Source organism: Fukomys damarensis, unplaced genomic scaffold, assembly GCF_012274545.1.
Source record: "Fukomys damarensis isolate Sample0158 unplaced genomic scaffold, DMR_v1.0_HiC HiC_scaffold_4, whole genome shotgun sequence".
Taxonomy (NCBI): Eukaryota; Metazoa; Chordata; class Mammalia; order Rodentia; family Bathyergidae; genus Fukomys; species Fukomys damarensis.
The window spans coordinates 69,739,712-69,762,435 of record NW_022900916.1 but is presented as its reverse complement, the minus strand read 5'-3'; the positions used below and the strand labels follow the sequence as shown (position 1 = coordinate 69,762,435).

General features: G+C 45.7%; 1 protein-coding gene across 2 annotated transcripts in view; it reads left to right on the top strand.

The window, feature by feature from the left end:
- Golm1 (golgi membrane protein 1) overlaps positions 1 to 22,724 on the top strand; it is a 51,395-nt gene that overhangs the window by 18,643 nt on the left and 10,028 nt on the right. For both annotated transcript variants that reach the window (XM_010605515.3, XM_033758814.1), the window contains 6 exons: positions 962 to 1,016; positions 4,036 to 4,138; positions 8,165 to 8,294; positions 17,808 to 17,958; positions 18,604 to 18,867; positions 20,459 to 20,572. In XM_010605515.3, coding sequence (XP_010603817.1) covers positions 962 to 1,016; positions 4,036 to 4,138; positions 8,165 to 8,294; positions 17,808 to 17,958; positions 18,604 to 18,867; positions 20,459 to 20,572 — 817 coding nt within the window. The remainder of the gene's footprint in view (positions 1 to 961; positions 1,017 to 4,035; positions 4,139 to 8,164; positions 8,295 to 17,807; positions 17,959 to 18,603; positions 18,868 to 20,458; positions 20,573 to 22,724) is intronic.

Here is a 22,724-nt window from a genome sequence, read left to right as displayed (position 1 = left end):
CGTCTGTGACGTGGCGTGCGTGGAGTCCGATGCTCGGGCACCGCCCTGTGGTCCCTGCACGCGTGACACGTGGCGTTCACCCACCCACCCTCTGAGGCCACTGCAGAGTCCCCGAGTGATTGCCGCAGGTAGTGTGGGGTTCAGGTACCCCGGGAGCCAGCTTTGGTTTGGTTTCTTTTGAGTCTGCAGAAATGGGATTGTGGGATCCCGGGAGACCTTTGTGTCTTTTCAGTTAGCACCGACCCACTTTTCCCAGGGGTGGCCCAAGTTGAAGCCGTGGGGCTCCGACCCACCGATGGGCTGCCCTGCCCTGCCCCAGTCTGTCGTCCGCCTTCGCAGAACAAGGACTCTGCATTCTCCCGCCAGTCCCTGAGCCACACCGGCGCCGCTACTTCCATGTCTCCGGGCGCCCTCAGCGTCAGGGGCGGTCCCGGCGCCCCGCACCCGGTCTGAGTCTTGCTCTCGGCCGCAGCCCGCGAGGGCTGGCGGGGGCTTCGCCACCCCCTGGACACGAGTCGGAGCCACGAAGGCCAGCTGTGCCCCTTTGTCCGCCGCCCACTTGACGCAGCTGGTGGACGGAGCAGTACCCCGTGCAGGGCCTTAGCGCGGCTCTCGTCCCTAGGGTTTGCTGTGGTGTCTTTAGCTCTGCCTTGCTTTTCTCTCTGCTGTTGGTTCACCCGCTCGTGCAGTCCCTGGTGTGTGCCCCTTCGGTCCCCCAAACCCAGACTCCGTGCAGGACAGAGGAGTGCCCTGTCCTCCGTGTGCCAGCCTGGGCGCAGTTTGGTGCCGATGAGGGAGTGGCCTTGGGTCCGCTGCCCGGTTGAGGGGAGCTGGGCGCCTTCTGCAGGTCGCAGGGTGGCAGCAGCCAGCAGGCGACCCCTTGGTGCTGCTCAGTCTGGGGGGGGGGTCCCAACCTCTCTCCCCGCGGGACACAGCCTCACGTGCATCTGCTTCCTTGCAGGCTGCTTTAGTGAGCAACATCACCACAAGTGAGAGGGTCATCAGAGACCTGCAAGGTAAGCCTCGCTCCGCTCCAGCCTCTCTGGGCTGCTGAGAGAGCCTGCCCTTCTCCCGCCCCCCAAGAGCTCCCCTGGCACCCTGATGCTCAGGATGGCAGCGTTACGAGTAACTGAGCAACTTATTTCTTGTGTAGTGTTGGGGATGGAATCCAGGGCTTTGCACATGCGAAGCAACATCCCCAGCGCCTTTTAAACTTTTTTTTTTGAGACAGGATCTCACTGTGTAGCTGAGACTGACCTGAAACGCACTGTGTAGCCCAGGCTGGTCTCGAACTCACAGTGATCCTCCTGCCTCAGCCTCCTGAGTGCTGGGATTACAGGCGTGCGCCACCACACCCAGCTTTAATTCTATTCTGAGATGAGATCTTGCCAATCTGGGCAGGATGCCCTGAGTAGCTGACTGCGGGCATGGGCCGTGTGCTCTCCATGACTGGCTGTGTATCTTCTTAAATCTTTGGCTCCGACAGTGTTAGTGAATGTACTACAGGTGTAGGGCCCAGGATTTTGACTCATTTATAACTAGGCTGGCTGTGGGTGTCTTGTCGCTCAGTAGCAGAGTAACTGCCTAACATGTCCAAGGCCCTGGGTTTGATTCTCAGCACTACCGAAAACATTACATAGGTTGGGCATCCTGATCCAAACATGTAAGAGTCCCAGGTGCTTCAAAATCTGAGACTTTCTGAGCGTAACGTAGCGCCACGACCAGAAAAGTGCACACCGGAACTCAGTTGACCAGTCACAGTGAAAATGCACAAAGTTACCAAAAATGTTAGGAAAACCCAGTGGAGGCCACGTATGTGAGGTGTTCGTATGTATGTGAAGAAGGCATGGACCTCATGTTTACTCTCCTAAGACACCATGGGAAATACTCCAAACCGAAACAACGACAAACACCTCCGCCGCCCAGCACCTCTGATGAGGGGTGCGCAGCTGTGCGAGCAGCAAGTGTGAGCGCTCTGACGGATGTGGAGGGTGTGTGTGGCTCCATGGGCCGTCTGCTCTCGGGTGCACCTCGTGAACCTGAGACTGTCCAGTCCAATTTAATTCTTCCTCTGCAGCTAGACTCCAGTGTGGCAGCTTAGGATTCGTTTTCCCCTGGGTGGTGGTTGGACAGTGGAGGGCAGAGTCCTCAGGGAGGACACAGTGAGGGGACCTCTGGCCTTGGGCGGAAGCTCTATGAGCCCCCGCAGCCAGAACCTGTGTGGACTGGTGAGTTCTTGACACGTGGCAAGCTGGGCAGAAGGACCAGACATTTAAGTTGTTTTCAGTGATTTAGATTTAAAACTAATGTTTGACTGTGATCAGGAGACTTAAGTACATTTGACACAATATACATGTATTAATTCACTTCTTAACTGTAAATTTTATTAAGTCTAACTTCCAATTAAGAATTTCTAATAAGCTAGCTGTGGCGAGGCCTGCTTTTTATCTCAGCTGGGAGGCTGAGGCAGTAAGATCAAAAGTTCAAGCCCAGCCCAGGCAACTTGGTAAGTTAGTGAGACCCTGTCTCAAAATACAGAAAGGAAGGCCCTGGGTTCAGTCCCCAGGACTGTAAAAACAAAAACAAAAAAACGAAATCTAATGAAAATTTAACAATGGAATGGAAATGTTCCACAATTGTAAACTATCCGACATCGCAAAGCCTGGAGAAGAATTTTTTAAATCTCACTCAAAATGTTTACATTCAGCATAATTGGCAAAATAAGATTTCTATCAAGTTATATAAAATGTATTAGAAAACTCCCCCTGGTTTTACTTTTTATAGTACTGTGGCTGTTAGAAGCACACACTCCCCTGTGGCTTGCAGTTCTGCTGGGCAGCACTGGTCGTCTGCAGGTCAGCTCTAGACATCAGTAAGAGCAAATGAGATTTCCTTTATCAGCTTCCAGAGTTGGCTTGTGTTGCCCTGCATATAGCCTCTGATCGGCTGCTAATCTGTAGATGAGTTTAATTTCCCACAGTTGTAATCTGCACGGCACCAAACCATATATACCCTGTTTGTCTGGCTTCTCTCACTCAGCGTAATTATTCTAAGATTCATCTGAGGTGCACAAGTAGCACCACTGCGCTCCTTTTTATTGCTGAGCAGGCCCACTGTCCCACACTTGTCTGACTGTGGACTCTGTCTTCATTAAAGTGGACCGTACATAGTGAAGTTTACCCTTTGTGTAGAGCACACTTCAGTTCGTGCTGACGAGCACGCGTCTCACAGACCACCGTTACAGCCCTCACTCCAGGCTGACCTCCTCGACACAGCCCACAGGCACTGCTGAGATGTCCCCCGTAGGTGCTTCTCAGACTGGTCCACGTTGCCGGGTATACCAGTAGTTCCTGGAGCCCCCACCCCAAGCGCCTTGCCAGTCTCTTGTCTCAACATAAACACTAGGGATATTGGCAGTTGTTCAGGGCTGTGGCTGGGCTCTGCTTACTGCTGTCTCCCTCTCTGCTGGGCCAGTCTCACTGCTTTACCTTCTGCCCAGCCTGGCTGGATTTCTGTTGCTGGTCTCTGCAGAGATTTTGGGAGCAGAGCTGTCAGAGCAGAGGTGGGAACGAGTATCCTCCAGGAAGCTGCTGTTGCCCTTGGGAGAGGGTTGGGCCATCCAGGAAGCACAGTGCTTTGGAGAGTAGTGCACGGAGACTCAGGGCCAAGGGCAAAGTATCCCCTCGGAGGGCTGGGTACTGGGTCAAATGTCCAAGTCAGGGTAAGTGGGCTGGGGGTGAGGGACACAGGCATGGGAGTGGTTTCCAGCGACAGTTCAGGGCTCACTGTAAGATAAAAGCAGACAAGTAGACCTCCCTGCACATTTTAAGGATTGGCAGTCAAGGAGATTGGGCAGACATTTGAAAAACAATGAAGATTAGGTTCCTAGGGGTCCTCAGCCTGCCGGGAATGGAACGGCAGGAGCTGGGTGTCTCCTCTTATCTCTGCTCCCTCCTTCCCCCTTCATGTTCTGACACACGAGGCTCACTTGATGTGTTTCGGTGACCTGGGTGACGTATCCTCTCCTTGGCGCAGACCAGCTGAAGGCCCTGCAGAGGAGCTACGGCAGGCTGCAGCAGGACGTATTCCAGTTCCAGAGGAACCAGACCAACCTAGAGAGGAAGTTCTCCTACGACCTGTGAGTCCCTCCGTGTCCCGGTCCGGGGAAGTGCAGCCAAAGGCTGAGGCCAAGTCCACTGGGCTCGCTTCTGCCACAGAGCACAGAGCTCCTGGTGTATGCAGGGCAAAAGCTGGAGTCTTTCTGGGGTTCATGTCCTTCAGAAATTATGAATTTGACTTTGAGAGTGTCGGCAAGGGCTTCAGAAGCAATGGGCTCAGTAAGAGTGAGCCAGCAGGGTTTATAATACAAATGAAGGCAGATCATGAGGAAAGAGGGAAGGAAGGAAGGGGAAAGAAAAAGCAAAGAAAGTCTGTTGTGCACATCCGGCAGTTCTCAGCAGGAAGCGCATTGCTCAACAAAACTCAACATACCTTCAAATTCTATAAAGCACAGACGTGCTAGTTAAGCCAGCAATCTAATTCTGTTAAAAACGAGTTCTAGAACTGCTCACATGTGGGCTAGGTCAAACTCATACGCTAAAAGACATTTTGGCAAATATTAATAGAATTTATTACTGGCTGATGACATGTGGGTGCTTTATTTTCTTAAAGCTTTACAATGTTTTCCCAAATGTCTGCAGTGAGAACAGAACACTTTTATAATGAGTGAGTGAAACCCTTTGGGAGGATACTACAAACCGATCTACTGTTTATTTTCCCACTGTTCTTCCTGTCATAAAAACAATGAAGAAGAAGTGTGGGAATTCAGGGAGTGCCACTGCCCATGACCCCAGCTCTCACATGCTTGACGTTTCCCCCTTGACTGACCTCTCAGTCCGGGCCCAAGTCACAGGAATTTTTCTTATGTAATTGTTGTAACCATAAAAAACTATAACAGTATTTTTTACTTACTTGCGTTATCTATAAAAATTCATACAGCTTCAGAGTGCCGCCTCATTTAAAATGATTTTTGATTATTTCCTCTGCAAGACACCACCTGTAGGTTTAACTTGTCACCGAGTGTGAATCGCTCACGTGCCTCTGAAAGGGTTTCAGCCCCCTGCCGCCACCAGCAGGGCAGGAATTAGCCGCCCCCACCCACTGCCGGCCTAGGGTCGCCCAGGTTGTTCTAAGACTTTGCCCATTTGCCTGGTTTCTTCCTCGCTGCTCTAAAACCAAACACCATGAAAGACACGCAGCCCAGGCACAGCTGTTCACACGTTCAGGATGGGACAGTGCCCATCAGTTTTAGTGTATGTGCTGCCGGAGTGAGCCCTGGGACAGCAGCCCCCAGAGTGTGCTTACACAGACCGAGACATCCCTGGGCCGTGGCACTCCTGCCGTGTGTTCATGTGGCCTGTGGCTGTAACCACGGAGGAGGCGTGAGCACAGTCCATTCTAGGGCGGCAGCACAGAAGATGTACATAGAGCCTTGCTCAGCCATGTGCAGGGCTCTTGGGTGGGGGCAGTCTTAACCCTCTACGGCGGTGTCTGGGGCGGTCTTGTCCAGACCCGGGGTATCCCTGAGCATCGGACAGTGAGCAAGACGGCTCGATGTGGCCCACAACATCTGTAGTGCCAAGGTGAGAGAACTGAATTTGGACAGAAATGAAGTACCCAAATTTATTAGTTATCCTTAAAGGGCACAGTAATGCTCTTGCTTTCCCTCCACTGGTTGAAATGCAAAAGGCCATTAATGATCTGACCTGAGAAATGTCGGCCCAGAAGATTCTGAGCGAGCTGGAAGTCCACAGGCACAGTGCCCAGGAAGAACACGTGCTCCACACGGGGCTCACCTTGGCTGGGTGTGCACAGGGGCACACTTGCTGGCTTAGACTGAAGGCTCTTTGGGCAGAGACCCTTTTTGAGAATGTCAGGGAAGGTACAGGCACCTTAGCAGCAAATCCTTAAAGTGCTGTGTGTGTAGAGTCGTGCATTCAGCTTGAGGGACTGGAAGGCTCCTGCCGCTGCGTGCCCGCCCTGCATGGAGTCGCCTTGTGTGTCTGAGCCTTTCATAGCGGTGGGGAGAGCATGAGAGCGGACGGAGGCCTCGCTGCTGACGCCCAAGACAGTGCTTTCTCTGGGAAATCAGCTGGCACGCGTGCCCACTTGGTTCCCCGCACAGCGGCAGACATCACCAAGCGATCACTACTCGTCCAGACGGGGCCCTGCTGCCTCCCTCCCTGCCTCAGAACACCTGAGGTGACCCACGCAGCACCTCACCTCCACACTGTGAGGAAACAGCTGACAAGGGCGGAGGTACTGGAGTGTAACTCAGTACGGAGTGGTGCTCCCTGCCCTGGACGACAGGACCGCTCCCCCGATCTTGAGCTTGGGCCCAGTCAGCTCAGTTAGCCCCAGTTAGCCCTGGGCACCCTGCGCACGGCTTCCAGGAAGTAAGGCTGTCGCAATCTGCACGGGCTGCCTCAGAATTTGAGCTTTGTGCTCAATGGATCCCCTTATGACTACCGAGCTGGAAAGGGGAGCCTCACTTGCACAGCCCAGGGTTGAGGCCCACTGTACTTCCTCTGGCAGAGCCGGGAGCAGGTGAAACCAGTATTTCCTTCTGTGGGTTTAAAGGGCAGCAGATGGCCTGCTTGTTCAGTTCTGTGGAGTATAGATATCTCTCTTTTTGTTCTCTGTGTTTAAGCTCCCATGTGCTGGTCTACAACCCATGAGTTACGTGTTTTTAAAAAGTTTATTCTTGGGAGTTTTTCACTCAATCGCTCAGCTCTCCAAGGTCAGCGCTCCCTGTTTTACTCTTTCTGCAGCACTGACCCCTTCTGTGTGCAGCGCTGTGATCTACCAGTGCTTTGAATTGGAGCGTGTATTACAGTTCAGGGGCTGGGTTAGGATCCACGCTGGGCTCAGGAATGCTGGCGGCTCAGCAGAGGCTGTGGCAGAGTCCGGCTCCCAGCTCTAGCCTTAGCAGCGAGGCCCATGGCAGGCTGTCAGGTCACTCTCCTCTCAGCGTCCTCACTGGCAGAGCAAGTGGATGATCTTCTCGGCTACTTTACAGCTCTGACACTTGCTGAAATACTGAATTCCAGGCAAAGGCTGAAACCTCCAAGTACATAACAAAAGGTAGTTTCTTGCAAGTGGGTGTCCTCCAGTCCAGTTCAGTTTCGACATTACCCACAGTTAGACTCCGCGGGCTAAGGACTCAAGTCCATGACAATGTCCCCACTTCACACTCCAGCCACAAGTCCCGGGTGTCCCCTCGCCACCCCACTCATACTTGCTTACAAGTTCAGGCTTACCCGCCACTCCCGGTAGGCTTAATAATTGGCCAGGATGACTCTCAGAACTCAGGACAGCTATACTTCTGACTATGGTTTTATTATCCAGGGTACAGTTCAGAAGCAGTCAAATGGTAGGGAGCTGTACGGCCAGGTCTTGGTTGTGGGGGTGGACGGGGCTTCTGGCCTGTGGAGTCAGCCTGTTGCCCTCCCGGTGGATCAGTACCTCACCAGCCAGGTAGCTCACCACACCTTGCGGTCCAGTCTGCCTGGCTCGCATTATGTAGGCCTGATTGATTCAACCACTGGCCATGTGATTGTACTCAGTCCCCTCCCTGGACAGAGTGGAGGTGAAGGTTCCAACCCTGCGAGCCTGTGGTTGGTTCCTTGACAACCAGCGCCATCCTGAAACCATCTACATGCAGCCCACCCTGTCTTCGTGAGTGACTACTTATGCGCAGGTGTGGGCCATGGAAACTCTTTGTGACTAACCAAACACTCCTGCGCTCAGCAAATCCCTGTGCTTTCAGAGCTGCCAGTAGCAGTGACAAAGACCAAGTCTATTTTTTTATTGTACGGATTGTATTTAAATATTTTTTTTTGTAATCAGTGAAATTCACACATCAATGTGATAAATCTTTGGTGAGTTTCATTTAGCTGCAGTGTTTTGTTTTTGTCCTTAGTGACAGTTGGGAACAGGCACACTGCCCTGCTTTAGGCTACCTCTTGAGATACAGTTCCTGAAGCAGGAGGGGAGGACCATGTTCCTCAGCGAAGTGGATTTCAGGGTCTGACCTAGCAGGGACGTAACAGGGCACACAGTCCTAGCTGTAAATGTCTGTCCCCCTTCCCTTCTTCCACCACAGGAACCAGTGTATCAACCAGATGAAGGAGGTGCAGGAGCAGTGTGAAGAGCGGGTGGAAGAGCTCACCAGGAAGGGGGACGCAGCTGCAGCTTCCAGGGGCCCGAGTGAAAGAAACAGCCAGCATCAGCAGGTAATGTGGAGACGTTCTGCCCAGAATGTCTAGGAGGGGTCTTCTCTTCAGCCCTCTCCTTTCCTTTCTCTGCGCTCTGGTTTGCTTCATCACTGCCCTCCATCGTGGATTTGTTCCCTGAGGTGCAGCGAAACAAAGCTTGGCCCCACAACGCCCAGGCTCGGCAGGTGCGTGGCCTCCGGAACCAGTTCTCGGGCGCAGGCAGGGCTGTCTGGGGATTACTTCCTTCAACACGAACAGCCACCCAGGAGGCAGAGGCTGCTGTTTACTCTTCAGAAAAAGCAGAGGCCTATGGAGATGTTACGTACCGAGGTGTGGGCCAGGTGATCTGTGGTGTCATCTCCCTGCTGCACCACCCCCGCTGGGGACACCGCAGCTCGGGCTTTTTGGAGGTCTCTGATGTTTAATAATACGGCAGCTTGATTGAAACACGAGCAACATTTATATGCCTAGCTCATATAAAATTTATAATCTAGTGGTGTTCGGTATATTTACATTGTGCAGTCATCAACGTGACTAATTTTAGAACATTTTGCTTTGTGGCTTCTTCTCGGTATAATGTAGCCTCTTTCAGCAATTTATTACTTTTGTTTTTTTTGGGGGGTGTTTTGATACCAGGGATCAAACTCAGGACCTTGTTCTTGCAAGGCAGGCGTGGTGCCACTGAGCTAAATCCCAAGCCCTAATTTATTATTAATTTTTATCACTGAGTAATTTTCTACCGTGGGGATGCATTGTGTTTACTGGCAGTTGATAGACATTTGGGTTTCTACACTTTGTCGTGAATGCTGCTGCTTTGAGCATCTGTGTGTAAGTTTTCATCTGGAGATATAGTTCTAGGAGTGGAACTGCTGGGTCATATGATGGTTTATATTTAACCTACTGAGAGACTGCCAGACCATTTTCCATTTGCACCGGCAATTTCCAAGTGTTTGTTTTCTTTGTATCCTTGTTAACTCTTGTTCCTGTCTTCTTTAGTGTGCCCCTCCTAGCACATGTCGAGTAGTAGTACCTCATTGTGGTTTGGATTTCCATTCCCTAATAACCAGTGATACTGAGCATCTTTAATGCTTTGTCGATCATTTGTATATCTTTGGAGAAATATCTTTTCAGGTCATTTTTTTAATAGAGTTATATTTATTATTAAGTTTGTAATATATCCTGCATATAAAAAGATACATGATATTGGATATATGATTTGCAATTTTTGTTTCAATTCCATGGATGGCTTCTACACTGTCCTGATGGTATACATTTGATCCATTTTGAGTTCATTTTCACATATGGTGTGAGGTAGGGCTCCAGTGTCAGTGTTTTCTGTGTAGACATCAAGTTTTCTCAGTACCATTTGTTGAAGAAAAAAAGCACAAGAGTGTCCTTTTCCCCACTGAATTATCCTAGCACTTTTATCCAAAATCAGTATACTGTAAGTATGAGGGCTTCTTTCTGAACTCTTAGGTCTAATCCATTCTGTGTATTATGTCAGTACCATACAATCTTGATTACAGTAGCACTGTAGCAAGCTTCAAATTCAGGAAATGTAAGTCTTTGGTTTTGTTGTTCATTTCCAAGATGGGGCTCTTTTGCATTCCTTAACTTTCCATAGGAATTTTAGGATTGGTGTGTCAGTTTCATCAATGAAATCAGATAGGATGTTGGCAGGCTAGATGTGTAGATCAATTTGAGGAATACTCTAGTACCATTTTAACAACATTAAGTCTTAATGAACTATGAATGTAAAATGTCTATCCATTTATTTGTCTTTTAAAAAAATCTTTCAGCAGTGTTTTATAATTTTAAGAAGTCTTGCACTTTTTTAAACTAATTTTTAAGTTTTGGGTTTTTTGCTATTATAAATGGAATTCTGTTTCATTTTCACGTTGTCCATTGCTAGTGTGTAAAGTATAATTCTTTTTATACCAGTCTTCTGTCTTGTAACCTTGCTAACCTTCCTCTCGTTTTTGTTTTGTGGTCATTCTGTAGGACTTTCTATATATAAGATTACACCACATACAGAGATAGTTTTATTGTTCCTTTTCCAGGGCGTACACCTTTTGTTTTTATTGACTGATTCCTTTGGCTAGAACCTCTACTGGAATGGTACGTATGAATGCCCAGTGCAGACATCTTTATTTTTTTCCTGATCATAACAGTTTTTCATTTTTGTCAGATACCAGCTGTAGTTTTCACTGTATCAAATTGAGGACTTTCCCCTAGTCTCAATTTTTTTCTTTTAGTGTTTATCAGAGAAGTGGTTGGATTTTTGTAGATTTTTTTTAACAGCAATTGAAAAGAGCTGTTTATTGTTCTCTCTACTGTTGATACAGCATTGATTTTTTTTTTATGTTAATCCAACCATGCATCTCAGGAGAAGTCCTGTGTAGTCATGGTATATAATCCCTTATGTTTCACTGGATTTGATTTGTATTTCGTTGAGGATTTGGGTATCTAGGATAGATTGTGGTCTGTCATTTTATTTTCTGGTAGTGCCTTTGTCTGATTAGTATTGCGATAATAATGGGTTCAAAGAATGAACTGGAGAGTGTTCCTTCCCGTTCTGACTTTTTGAAGCATTTGTAAAGCTTTGGAATTCTTTTAATGTTTGGCAGAATTCAGTAGGGAAGCTATCTTGACCTAAGCTTTTCTTTGTATAAAGATTAAAATTCAATGTCTTTTCTTGTTATAGTTCTACTCAGATTATTCTGTTTTTTAGTTAGTTGATAGTGTGTATCTTTCTAGGAACTTTCCATTTCATCTAAGTTGTTCATAGCATTCCCTTATAATACTTTTGTATGTATGGTTGATAGTGATATCCTCTTTCATTTTTAATTTTAATAATTTGAGCCTTCTTTTTCTCTTTATTAACCTAGCTAAGGGTTTATCAATTTTGTTCATCTTTTCAAAGAAATTTTAATTTCATTGATTTTCTGTATTTTTCTATTCTGTTTCATTATTTTCTTCTGTATTCTTTGTTTCCTTCCTTTATTAGGTTTAGTTTGCTGCTGCTTCTTTTTTTTGTTCGTTTGTTTTTTGGTACTGGGGATGGAACTTGGGACCTTGTGCAGCGGAACCACTGATCTAATCCGCAGCCCTGCTCTTCTTTTTTGTAGTATATTAAGTTGGAAATGATTCGGTTATTCATTTCAGATCTATCTTCTCTCCTTTTTTGGTAAAGACTATTTTTCTAGAGTTTTTTTTTTTTTTTTTTTTTTTTTTTTTTTTTTTTTTTTCTTTTGGTACCAGGGATTGAACTCAGGGCCTTGTACTTGTGTGGCAGGCGGTAGAACCACTAAGCTAAATCCCTGGCCCTCTAGAGCTATTTTAGATTCACAACAAAATTGAGAGGAAGGTACAGAGAATTCTCATGTGCCCCTCGCCTCCATGTATACATAGCTTCGCCATGTATTCCCCTTCATAACAATATGTATGTACAGCACAATCACCCACATTCCATAATCTGGACTTGTGGTGTTCGGACAAATGTATAAAGACATGCATCCATCATTACAGTATCACACCGAGTATTTTCATTGCCGTACTTTACCTATTCATTCCTACTCCCTTCACAAGCCTCTGACAAATACTAGTCCTCTGACTATTTCCCAAGTTTTGTTTTTTCAAAACTATCCTACAATCGGAATCATACCATTAGGATATTTTTCAGTCAGGTGCTGCACTGCTGAGCTTCATCCCTGGCCCCCTTGTAACTTTTTCATATTGGCTTCTTCCATTTAGTAATATACGTTTATGGCTTCTCTGTCTTTTTAGTTCTGAACTGCTGTACATAAATTGTATGTACAACTGCTGGTTTATCCTTTCACCTACTGAGGGACATTGTGGTTGCTTCCAAGTTTTGTTAATGGCAAATGAAACTGCGATAAACATCTATGTGCGGGGTTTTTTGTGTGCGTGAATGTAAATTTTCCAGTCCTTTGAGTAAAAATGCTAAGTAGTGCCCTTGCATCATCATATGGGTGTTTCATTTTATATGAAACTGTTTAAACTGTCTTCCAAGGTGGCTGTACCATTTTGTGTTCATACCAGCAAAGAATGAGAGTTCTTTTGGTTTACAGCCTCCCCATCATTTGGTGCTGGTGGCGTTCCAGATTTTGACCACTGTAATTGGTGTGCAGCGATATCCCATTATTTTTTTAAGTTTGTGTTTCCCTTAGATGTGCTGTGGAACATCTTTTCATACGCTTCTTTGCCAATGTTAAATCATCTTTGTTAAAGTGCTTTCTAAAATCTTTGGTCCATTTTTCTAACTCTACGGTCAGTCTTTTTGCCGTTGAGTTTGAGTTCTTTATATATTTTGATAACAATCTTTTATGAGAAGTGACTCTTGTAAATATTTTTCCCAGTCTGTAGCTTATCATCTCATTCGATCAACATTATCTTTCACAGAACAGAAGCTTGTACTTTTAATGAAATCTATGTTATCTTTTATTTCTGTCATGGATCGTGCCTTTGGTGCTGTAGGTAAAACATCAATGCCATGCCCAAGGTCATCTAGATTTTTTTCCTATTTTAACATCTGGCTGGGCAATTTAATTAAAAAAAAAAAAAAAAAAACGAGACTGAACTCAGGGCCTTTACACTAAGCTATAGCTCCAGCCATTTATTATTATTTTATTATTATTTATCTTGCAACAGTGTCTAAATTTCCCAGGGATCTTGCATACCTGGGACAATGTGCATTTAGCCACTCTATATAAATCTTATACAACGTGGATTTAATCTGCCAATATTTTCTTGGCAGTTTTTGTATCTATGTGAGCAATATAAGTCCATTGTTTTCTTAAAATGTCTTTAGTTTTGAGATTAGAATCATGCTGGCTTCATACAATGAGTTAGGAAACATTGTATCTTCTGAAAGAGAAGTGGGTAAAACTTCTTTCTTAAATGTTTGGTGGGACTCACCCGTGAACCCATGTGGGTCTTGGAACCTGTTTTGCAAGGTTATTAATTTTGATTGATGCTTTTGCTAGATATATATTCGGATTGTGTATTTCTTGTATGAGTTTTAGAGGGATGTGTCTTTCAAAGAATTGGTACAGTTTATCAAGATTATCAAATTTGTGGGCACAGAGTTGTTTGTGGTATTCCTTTAGCACTCTTTAAACAGCCCTGTGATAGTCATAATGTTCCTACTTTCATTTGTGATACTAAAGACTTATCTTCTCAAAGGACAAGTTTTTAGTTTTATTGCTTTCCTTTTTTTCAATTTCACTGATTTATGCTCAAATTCTTATTCTACTTACTTTGGATTTAATTTACTGAGGTTTTTTTCCCCCCTAGTTTCATAAAATTTGAATTTACAGCTTTCTTTCCTTTTAATGTGGTCACTCAGTTCTCTAAATTTCTCAGTACTGTTCTCATCGCATCCTACAAATGTTAATAAATTGTTTTTATTTAGGCCAAAATATTTTTAAGTTTCTCTTGAGAAGTCTGTGTATTTTTGCTTGTGTTATTTAGAAATGTGTTTACTCTCCAGTATTTTGGAATTTTCCAGCTTTCTTGTACTGATTTTAGTTTCAGTCTGTTATGATTGAGGGGTAGACATTGCGTGATTTCTCTCCTTTTAAATTTGTTAGGGTGTGTTTTATGGCCCACAGTGCTCTGTGTCTTGGTGAATGTTCTCTGTGTACTTAAGAATGTGTGCTCTGCTGGTTTTGGTGAAGTCGTCTGTAGATGCTTATATCCAGTCGACCGATGGTGGTGATGATTTCAGCCATGTCCTCACTGATTTCTTTTTTTTTTTTTAACCTGTTAGATCTGTCTAATTCTGAGCAAGGGTATCGACGTCTCCACTAACCAAAGTGGATCTGTTCTTGTTTATCCTGGTAGCTTTACAAGGTTTTTACTGCCCCTGCTGGTTTGATACTGTGTTGCTAGGTGTGCATACATTAATACTTGTTAGGGAGAACTGACCCCTTTGTCATTAGGCTTCTCTTTGTCCTTGGTATTTTTTCTTGCTCTGAAGTTTGCTGTTTGAAATTAATACAGCAACTTTCATTCATTACGTAAATGTTAAATTGGAGTATCTTCCTTTTACTTTTATTTACTTTGCGGTACCAGGGATTGAACGCAAGACCTTGCACTTGCAAGGCAGGTGGGGCACCACTGAGCTCAATCCCTGTGGCCCCATTTACTTGTAATCTATAAATGTCTTTGAAGTGAGGTTTCTTGTAATCAACATACAATTTAGTTATTTTTTTATCCATTCTGACAATCTCTTTTACTTGGTAGGTTTAGAACATGGACAGTGTGATCATTGTTCAAAGTGATTACTGGTATAGATTAATATCTACCATATTTTAAAATTGTTTTTTAACAGAAAAATTATTGCATTTTTTTGATTTTTGCACCTTCTGCCTTTTAACTGAGCAGTGTATGATTCCATTTTCTCTTCTTGTCATACCGGTTACACATTCTTCTTTTACTTTTTAAATGGTTGCCCTAGAGTTTGCAATATTCTTTTACAACTATTCATGCCTACTTTCAGATGGTACCGCTACACTTCAGAGATCATGTGAGGCTTTATAACAATGGAATAATCCTTTCTCCTACCTCACATGGGGCATCACTGCTGTCATTCCAGTCCACAGCTTTACTGGAGCTTCCTTTCTGCTGCACTTTTTGCTTTTCATTCTCAACACAGACCTGGCTAAAAGACCTCAACATTATCCATGCTGCTGTTTTTGAATCCTTTCCTAATTCTTCTAAGCCAGTTCCAAAGGCTCCTGAACCACACCATCAGGTACCATGACAGCAATGATCCCATTTCTCTGGTACCAAAGTATGACTTAGTTATTTTTCTCCTTGCTGAGACAAAATACCTGACACCGAGTTACAGAAGGAAAGGTCTGTGGAGGTTTCAGCAATAATCAGCCAGCTCCAAGGCAGAGGAGCGCCACAGAGAAACAGTTCATGGCAAGCAGAAGCAGCAAGCAACAAGTGACCGGTATCACACAGCCTAATCCAGCCACCTCTGAAAAGCCCCACTTATGCTGGTATGGATCTTTGGGGGACATCTAGATAGAAGTCATAAGAGGATTGAACCCAGGGCCTTCACACTGAGCTACAGCACCAGTCATTTTATATTTTTATTTTGAAATAGGACCTTGCTACGTCACTACATCGCACAGGTTAGGCTTGATCCTTCTGTCTCAGCCTCTCAGAGTGCTGGGATTATAGGTATAGATCACCATACCAGGCTCATTTATCCATTATATCTAATTATGAACGAGGAAGTTTTTATATTACATTCAGTTACTCCTTTTTTTCCTCCTCTCATTATATATATATATCCGAGTTCTACCCTATGTTAAACATAACATTTCTTGCAAAGCAAATCTTCTGGGAAGGGTTTTTTCCTTTGGCTTGAGAATTTTTTCAATGATAGTCTGTACTCTGAAAATGATATGAATGTGTGTAGGGTTCTTGTTACTTATCCTGCTTGACGTTTTTCCTGAGCTTCCTGGACCATGGCTTGGTGACTCGACAGTAATTTGGGTAAATCCCCGTTATTGTTTTGAGTATTTTTCTCTGCTGCTGTTTTTCCTCCTCCTCCTCGTATTCCCATGTCTACTTTCTCCAGTTGTCCCAGTCTGTGGATGTTTTCTGTTGTTTTCAGTCTTTATTTTTTGTTTTTCCATTTTGGAGGTTTCTATTTAAATACACTAAAACTCAAGAGAGTCTTTCCTTGGCAATGTTAAGTCTAATAAGCCCATCGGAGATATTATTCATTTCCGGTACAGTGTTTTCCACTTCTAGCGTTTCTTCGTGGTTTTGTTGAGAATTTCCATTTCACTGCTTACCCTGTCTGTTCTACTAGCATAATCTGCTTTACCCAGTAGAGCCTTTAGCATATTAATTTTAAACTCCCGGCTTGGTAATTCTGACATCCCTGCCATATCTGGTTCTGATGTTTGCTCTCCAAATTGAGTTCTTGGTTTTTGTTTTATTTGGAGGGAGGGGTGAGACAGGGTCTCAGTAGTTCAGGCTGGCTTTGAATTCATGGCAATCCTCCTACCTCAGCTTCCCAAGTGCTAGGATTACAGGTGTGCACCACTATGCCCCATGAGTTCTTGGTCTTTGTAAAATGTGTTTTCAGTTTTTCCCAACAGTGAACATAATGTACACACCGGGTAGGAGGAACTGCTTAAGTAGGCCTCTGTTAACGTGTCGGTAAGGTGTGATGGAGGGCAGGCTGTCTGTCTTTGGTGAGCCTGTGTCCTGGGTCTGTGGACTTCACACACGCATCTCATTTTCCAGCCCCTCAAGTGGGGTGAGAGGGTTAAATGGGACTTGGTTGCTTCCTTTCCCCAAGTCAGCCTTTGGTAGTACTCGGGGCAGACTTCCTTCAGGGAACAGAATGTTCTGGTCTATTTCAAAGTGATTCCTGTTCCCTTCCTGCTACAAGGTTGAGTGCATTTTTCTCCAGTGTCCACTGTGAGAGCTTGGTTGAGCTCCTGGAGGTAAAACAGAAGTTGGAGGAGCTCCCTTAAGACTGAGTACCCCTGAAGTTAACCTTCAGTCTCCCTCTGGTAAGCAGTCTCTAGTCAGGTGCAGGGCTTGCTCTGAGTCCTCACCTCCCGTAGGGATCCAAGAAGAGCTGATGGTTCTCCAGTCTGTTTGCCAGGACTGCGTGATGACATCTAAGCCCCTACATCAGCAGCGACAAACCTATGGCACACGTGTTCTGGGATTTTCTTTTATGACAAAGGATGTTAATATAGAGTTGTTTTTTTCTAAACCAAAACCACAGTATTCAAGTTTAATTGCAATATTGGCACCATGCAATAAGTTAAGTGGGCTTTGAATTGCAGTTTGGCATTTGGTCTAAAAAGTTCACCTTCACTATACTACATAGTTGTGGGACTGGGAACCAGAGAAGTCTTCTTTCTCAATTTAAGTGTTAAAAGGTACCAGTGTCTGTCTATATACTGCTATAGCTGCCTGCCATGGTTTTCTGTTTATGTGGGGTTGTTTTTGAGACAGAACCTTGCTGTGTTCAGACTGATCGTAAATGTGTAGCCCAGGCTGGCCATAAACTCATGGCTATCCTTCTGCCTCCGCCTCCCAAGTGCTAGAATTACAAGCATGTGCCACTGCTCCCTCCATAGGTTGTAGTGTGTTTCCATTCCCTGTGTCTCAGTGTATTTTCTTTATCCACCATGTGATTTGTTTGACCTGTTGCATTATTGGCTTTGTGGCCAGCTGTGCCCCTGCCTCGGGGAGAGTCCTGTATGCATTTGCAAAGAATATAAATTTTTCTCATGTTTTGTGTTCTTACAGATGTTTGGTCTGGGTGGTTTACTATGTTGTTCACATTTTTTCCATTTTTCTGCCTGGCTTGTGTGCATTGTAAGTCCTTTCTGGGAGGCCTGTGCCTTCTAATTCATGCCACATGATAGGCACCATCAGGGTGCCGACAGTCTCCCCTAGGATTGGTGGTGCAATGCACTGCATGCAGGGCTCATAGGTCCTGTGTTCCTGTTTCAATTCCAGGCTCCCAATGAGTCCCAACCCAGACTACAGAGAGCAGGCTTGCCACTGGCAACAGCACCACCATCAAAAGGAAGCGGGTCCAGAAAGGGCAAGTCCCAGATAGCAGACTCTCCTGAGGTGGTTTTGGATTTGAAAGGGCAAAGAAAGAAAGGTAAGCAGAGCCTGGCAGTTTCTTTCAGACCCTCTCTGGAGCCTTGTTGATATTCAGCAAGTAGCAGCAACTCATCCACTGTTACCCACATACATAGAGAGAGGGCAGTGTGTGCAGCTTGCTAGCAGTGAGCTCAGTGATGAGACAGGACAGGGGCAGGTGCCTCATCTGGCACTGGGAATTAGGGCCATGGGGAGTCTTCCCCTTCTGACAGACTATCCATATAGCTGTATAATGAGAAGTCAGGATGGTACTGGAGACATCCCTGGGGTAATGGGATTAAGGGGAGGTGGCTGACCCCCCGGCAGCTGTCAGTGGGAACAAAGGTGTGACTCTTTGTGGACCCAGGTACCCATCTCAGACTGATGATAGTCACATACACTGCACTGCAGCACTGCACCAACCTCCACTTGGAGCTTATTGAGACTCCTTTCCTAAACTGCTTCTCATCCTCATTGTAAGGATGAGCTGTCCCATAAAAGCCTGTGGTATGTTGCGGAGGTCATGAAGTAAGCTTCCCAGCAGATACCGTACACAAGCCAGCACCTCCCCACTCCCTGGAAGCACCCTGGGAATTGAGGGGCAGCAGGTATTTTTGTTTTGATCAAAATGATGAGGTTGCAGCTAATGATGTTCTGTGCACAGAGGAAACCAATGAGATCCAGGGTGTGAGTGAGGAGGCGGCTCAGAGAGACCGTGGTGGACCACTGCGGGAGCCAGGCCAAGGACAGGCTGCAGAAGACCTGCCTGTGGGTGGCAGAGGCCTCGGGGGAGCTAGAGAAAATGGCCACACCGTACAGGTGCCAGCTGCCCTGTTGGCGAACCCAGAAAACCAGGAGCCAGAAGAACCTGAACGGGACCAGCTTGTTATCCGTGAAGGGCCAGAGGAACAAGTCGCTGCCGAGGGAGGTGGGTGAGGCTCCTTTCTATGAAGCACTCAGCCCTCTCCACCTTCCTGACCTGAGGCATGCCCTCGAATTTCAGCAGATCTTTCCGGCGTCCATAATCAAGCTGGAGGCAGGCAGGAAGGGCAGTGGACAGTGTAGCCCTTGAGGTTTCAGAAACCATACTAACAGGGAGTTGAGCAGACTCTGAAGATACACGATTTTGAGAGGAGTGCTTAGCAGGGTAGAAACTGCTTCCTGACGGGCAGACCACCAACACACTTACAATCTCTGCCTTCTTGTGTGGTGCCTGCTGAGTGTAGGGAGCGCTGGTGAGTGACTGAGAGGAACGGAAGGAACGACTGGGTGTAGAGGTCAGTGCGTATCTGGGCATTGAGGAAGAGTGACGTACAAGCCCGTCTTTGGGATTTTTCTTTGCAAAGAAATAAGGAGTGGAACTCTGTGATCAACAAAATATTCTGGAATGCATTTCCAGGCCTTTAAGTTACAGAGTTTCCATCCCACCCAAGCCGAGAGAACTTAGGAAGACATGACTGACATCTGTGTTCTACGATGGCCTGAAAATAGAACTTGGGGGAATTTACCCCAATTCGATTTAAATCTCATTCTCACTTCAGTTTCCCTTTTGGAAGAAAGTTCTTACCTGCTCACAGTGGGAGGACTCAGGCTACGTATAAGTATCAGTCCACCGACACCCAGGGGAACAGCTAAAGGTACGCTGAGCGACCGCGGGGCCCATGTAATACCCCTGTTCCAGATGCAGGTGCAGTCATCTGGCAGGAGTAAACCTCACATGGTGCACAGGTGCCTTTCCACCTCCTTTTTTTTTTTGGTACCAGGGATGGAACTTGAGACCTTGTGCTTACAAGGTAGACTGGTACCACTGGGCTAAATCCCCAGCGAGTGCAGAAAAATGGAACTACAGCACTTTCCAGACCCTTTTTCAATTTTACAGGCTTTTACTTAAAATCTTGCTGTGTACACATGTAAAATGTTTGAACTCTTGGAATAGTTCTTGTGAAGGCACTTTGTCCTAACCTCCTTTTCTGGTTGTTCTTACTCTGGGGCTGAAAGCAGTATCAAATGATCCAGCACCTCACACAGGACAGTTGTGTTCTGCTCACAGTAAAGACTCCATTCCCTCTCAGTGCAATGAGTCATTCTAAGGAGATGCTGTCATTACTCAGTAGTTTCCTCATGTCCAACCTAGGCTGGGGCCTTTTTGAGGAGGGGAATGTGGTCATGCTGTGTTGCCCAAGCTTACTCTAAACTCCTAGTTTCAAGTGATCCTCCTGCTCAGCCTCCCCTCTTGGGTTGCTGGGATTACAGACAGGACCCATAGCACCCAGTCCCTTTTTTGAGATTAGGGGAGTTGCTGAGGATTGAACCAGGGCCTCATGTATGCTAGGCTTCAAGTCACACGCTCAAGCTCCACAGCCGTATTTTATACAGATTTCAGTCAGAGTGCAGCATTCATTCCTAATAGGTAACAAAGATCTGATTGCTGGAGCGTGACTGAGTTACCTCAAGCACCTGCTGCTGTTCCTATGCTATCAGGAGAGAAATGATGTAGCTTACATTTTGTGTGACTACAGGAAGAAACCAGCAGAAGCTGGGGGATGATGAGGACTACAACGTGGATGAAAATGAGGCAGAATCTGAAAGAGACAAGCAGGCAGCCCTTGCCGGGAGCGACAGGAACTTAAATGGTAAGATCAGTGGTGACAGTGGGGGCTTTCTCTTCTTCTTGGTCCTTCACTTTGTCTAGTCAGTTAATAGCAGTAATAATACATAAGTAGTCATTTCAAGGAGACAGTGTTTTATTTAGCTTTTGAGAGCCAAAGCTAGGTTAGGTGAAGGCTGAGAAGCCGAAGATATCACTTGGAGAACTTGCTTTCGGTAACATTTAGGGATTTTCTAACAAAATATCTGGGTCACCTCCTGATCAGTCTACCTCTATACTTGGTGAAGCTAACCTCCCTGCAAAAGCTCAGCTTTTGGGATACTGAGGACTGAACTCAGGGGTGCTCTACCAGAGGTACATCCCCAGCACTTCTATTGTTTTGAAACTGTCTTGCTGTATAACAGTCTGACCTTAAACTTGTGGTCCTCCTGCCTCAGCCTCCCAAGTGATGGGATTAGTGGTGTGCACCACCATGTCGGGCTTGATCCCTTGCTGAGCTCAGATTATATTTCCTGATTTTTTCCTGTCTCTACACTTTTTCCGTATTTCCCATTTCTGAGCTACAGGGTATTTCCTCAAAAATAAAGCCTTCCAGTTTGCAAACTTTTCTTGCCTCATTTGCTTTAACTCATGAGAAAATTATTGTTCCTGCAAGTGCTCTCATACCACCTTGCTTCCTTGTGTGTGTTCTAGTTGTGAGCCACTAGTGTCCCTGGTACTGATGGGAAGCCTCTGTGTGAGTTACAGGTCAGCCCACAGAAGGCAGCTTGTCAGCTGATACAAAGCCCCACGACTCCGCCTCTTTAAAGCGAATGCTCACCTCTTGTTGGGGTCCTGGTCCTCACTAGCTGGGAACTGTCCTGTCTGCCCATCTGCATACAGGTTTCTGAGCCGTTAGCCTTTGAGGACCTCAGCTTTCTGTGGTTGTTCCCTGCTTCACTCCCCACCTCGAGGGGAGCCCACATTTGGAAAGTGAAGGGGCAGAACTCGAGGATCTTGAGGCTTTAGCAGGACTCTTCAGGGTCAAAGCTGGCTTTGATGCTTAATGATTACCTGCAAGAGCTGATGACTTTTATTACTATGAGCAATGCATTAGTTTTAGTGTTAATTTTGTCTAAGTTTAACTTTTCATTTTCAAACGGTTTAAATTTTTGGAAAATGAAAGGAATTTCCATATAACCCCTCATCCAGGTTCCCCAAATGTTACCATATTAGCATAACTGTAGTGTATTTGTCCAAATGAATACTGACCACGCAATTGTCTGATGTACTGACTTTATGCAGATTTCCTTGCTCTGGTCCAGGATCATACACTGCGCTGTCACACTTCTTTCACGCCCCTTAGTCTTGAGCTCTTCTTTATTTATCGCTTACCCTCCGCCAACTCCTGAATGTTTCTGTACTGACCCTGTTGTTCTCGTCTCTCAACTTGGGTTTGTCTGATTCGACAGCCCGTTCTCGAAATCATGCCTTGTACTTAACTGGGATGTCACAGAGTTGCTTAGTGTCTAGAAAGGAAGTCCTATTCAGTTGTTCAATTGTATTCTTGGACTACATAGGTGATTTTTTTCAAGGCAAAGGTTAGCACAGTAGCAAGGTTAAGCATCTCTGCTCTGTTCCTTGTGCATCTGACTCTACTGATCTCTGTCTCTTATCTGTAATGCAGCCCAGTGTCTCACTAAATTTGGATTTGCAGGGAAGCCATCTTTTTTTTGGACCCAGGGTCTCGCTATGTAGTCCAGGCTGATCTTGAGTTCATGGCCATCCTGCTGCTTCAACCTCCCAAGTGCTAGGATTACAGGCATGCGCCAACATACTCGGCCTGAAGCCTTGATTTTTCACCCCCAACTCTCAGGTGCTCTTCCAAGAATCTGACTTGTGCAACAGCTCTAAACAAAGGGAGGAGGCAGGCAAGGTAAAGATAAAGGCTCTATCAGTTCTTTAAGATACAGTTCTAAGAGGAAGTGTCAACAACAACAGCTTCAACATTATAAAGTGTAAAAACCTTAGCTGCTCCAGGGAAATAAGATGAAAAAGGCATTAACTCCGACTGTTTTACTATCAACTTAATTATGACAGTCACTTAACTACTTCCTTAAATTAACTTTTTAGCATGCACTAGTTATACTGGCTTCAGCTTTTATTTGTGATTTTTTTTTTTTTTTTTTTTTCTTCCT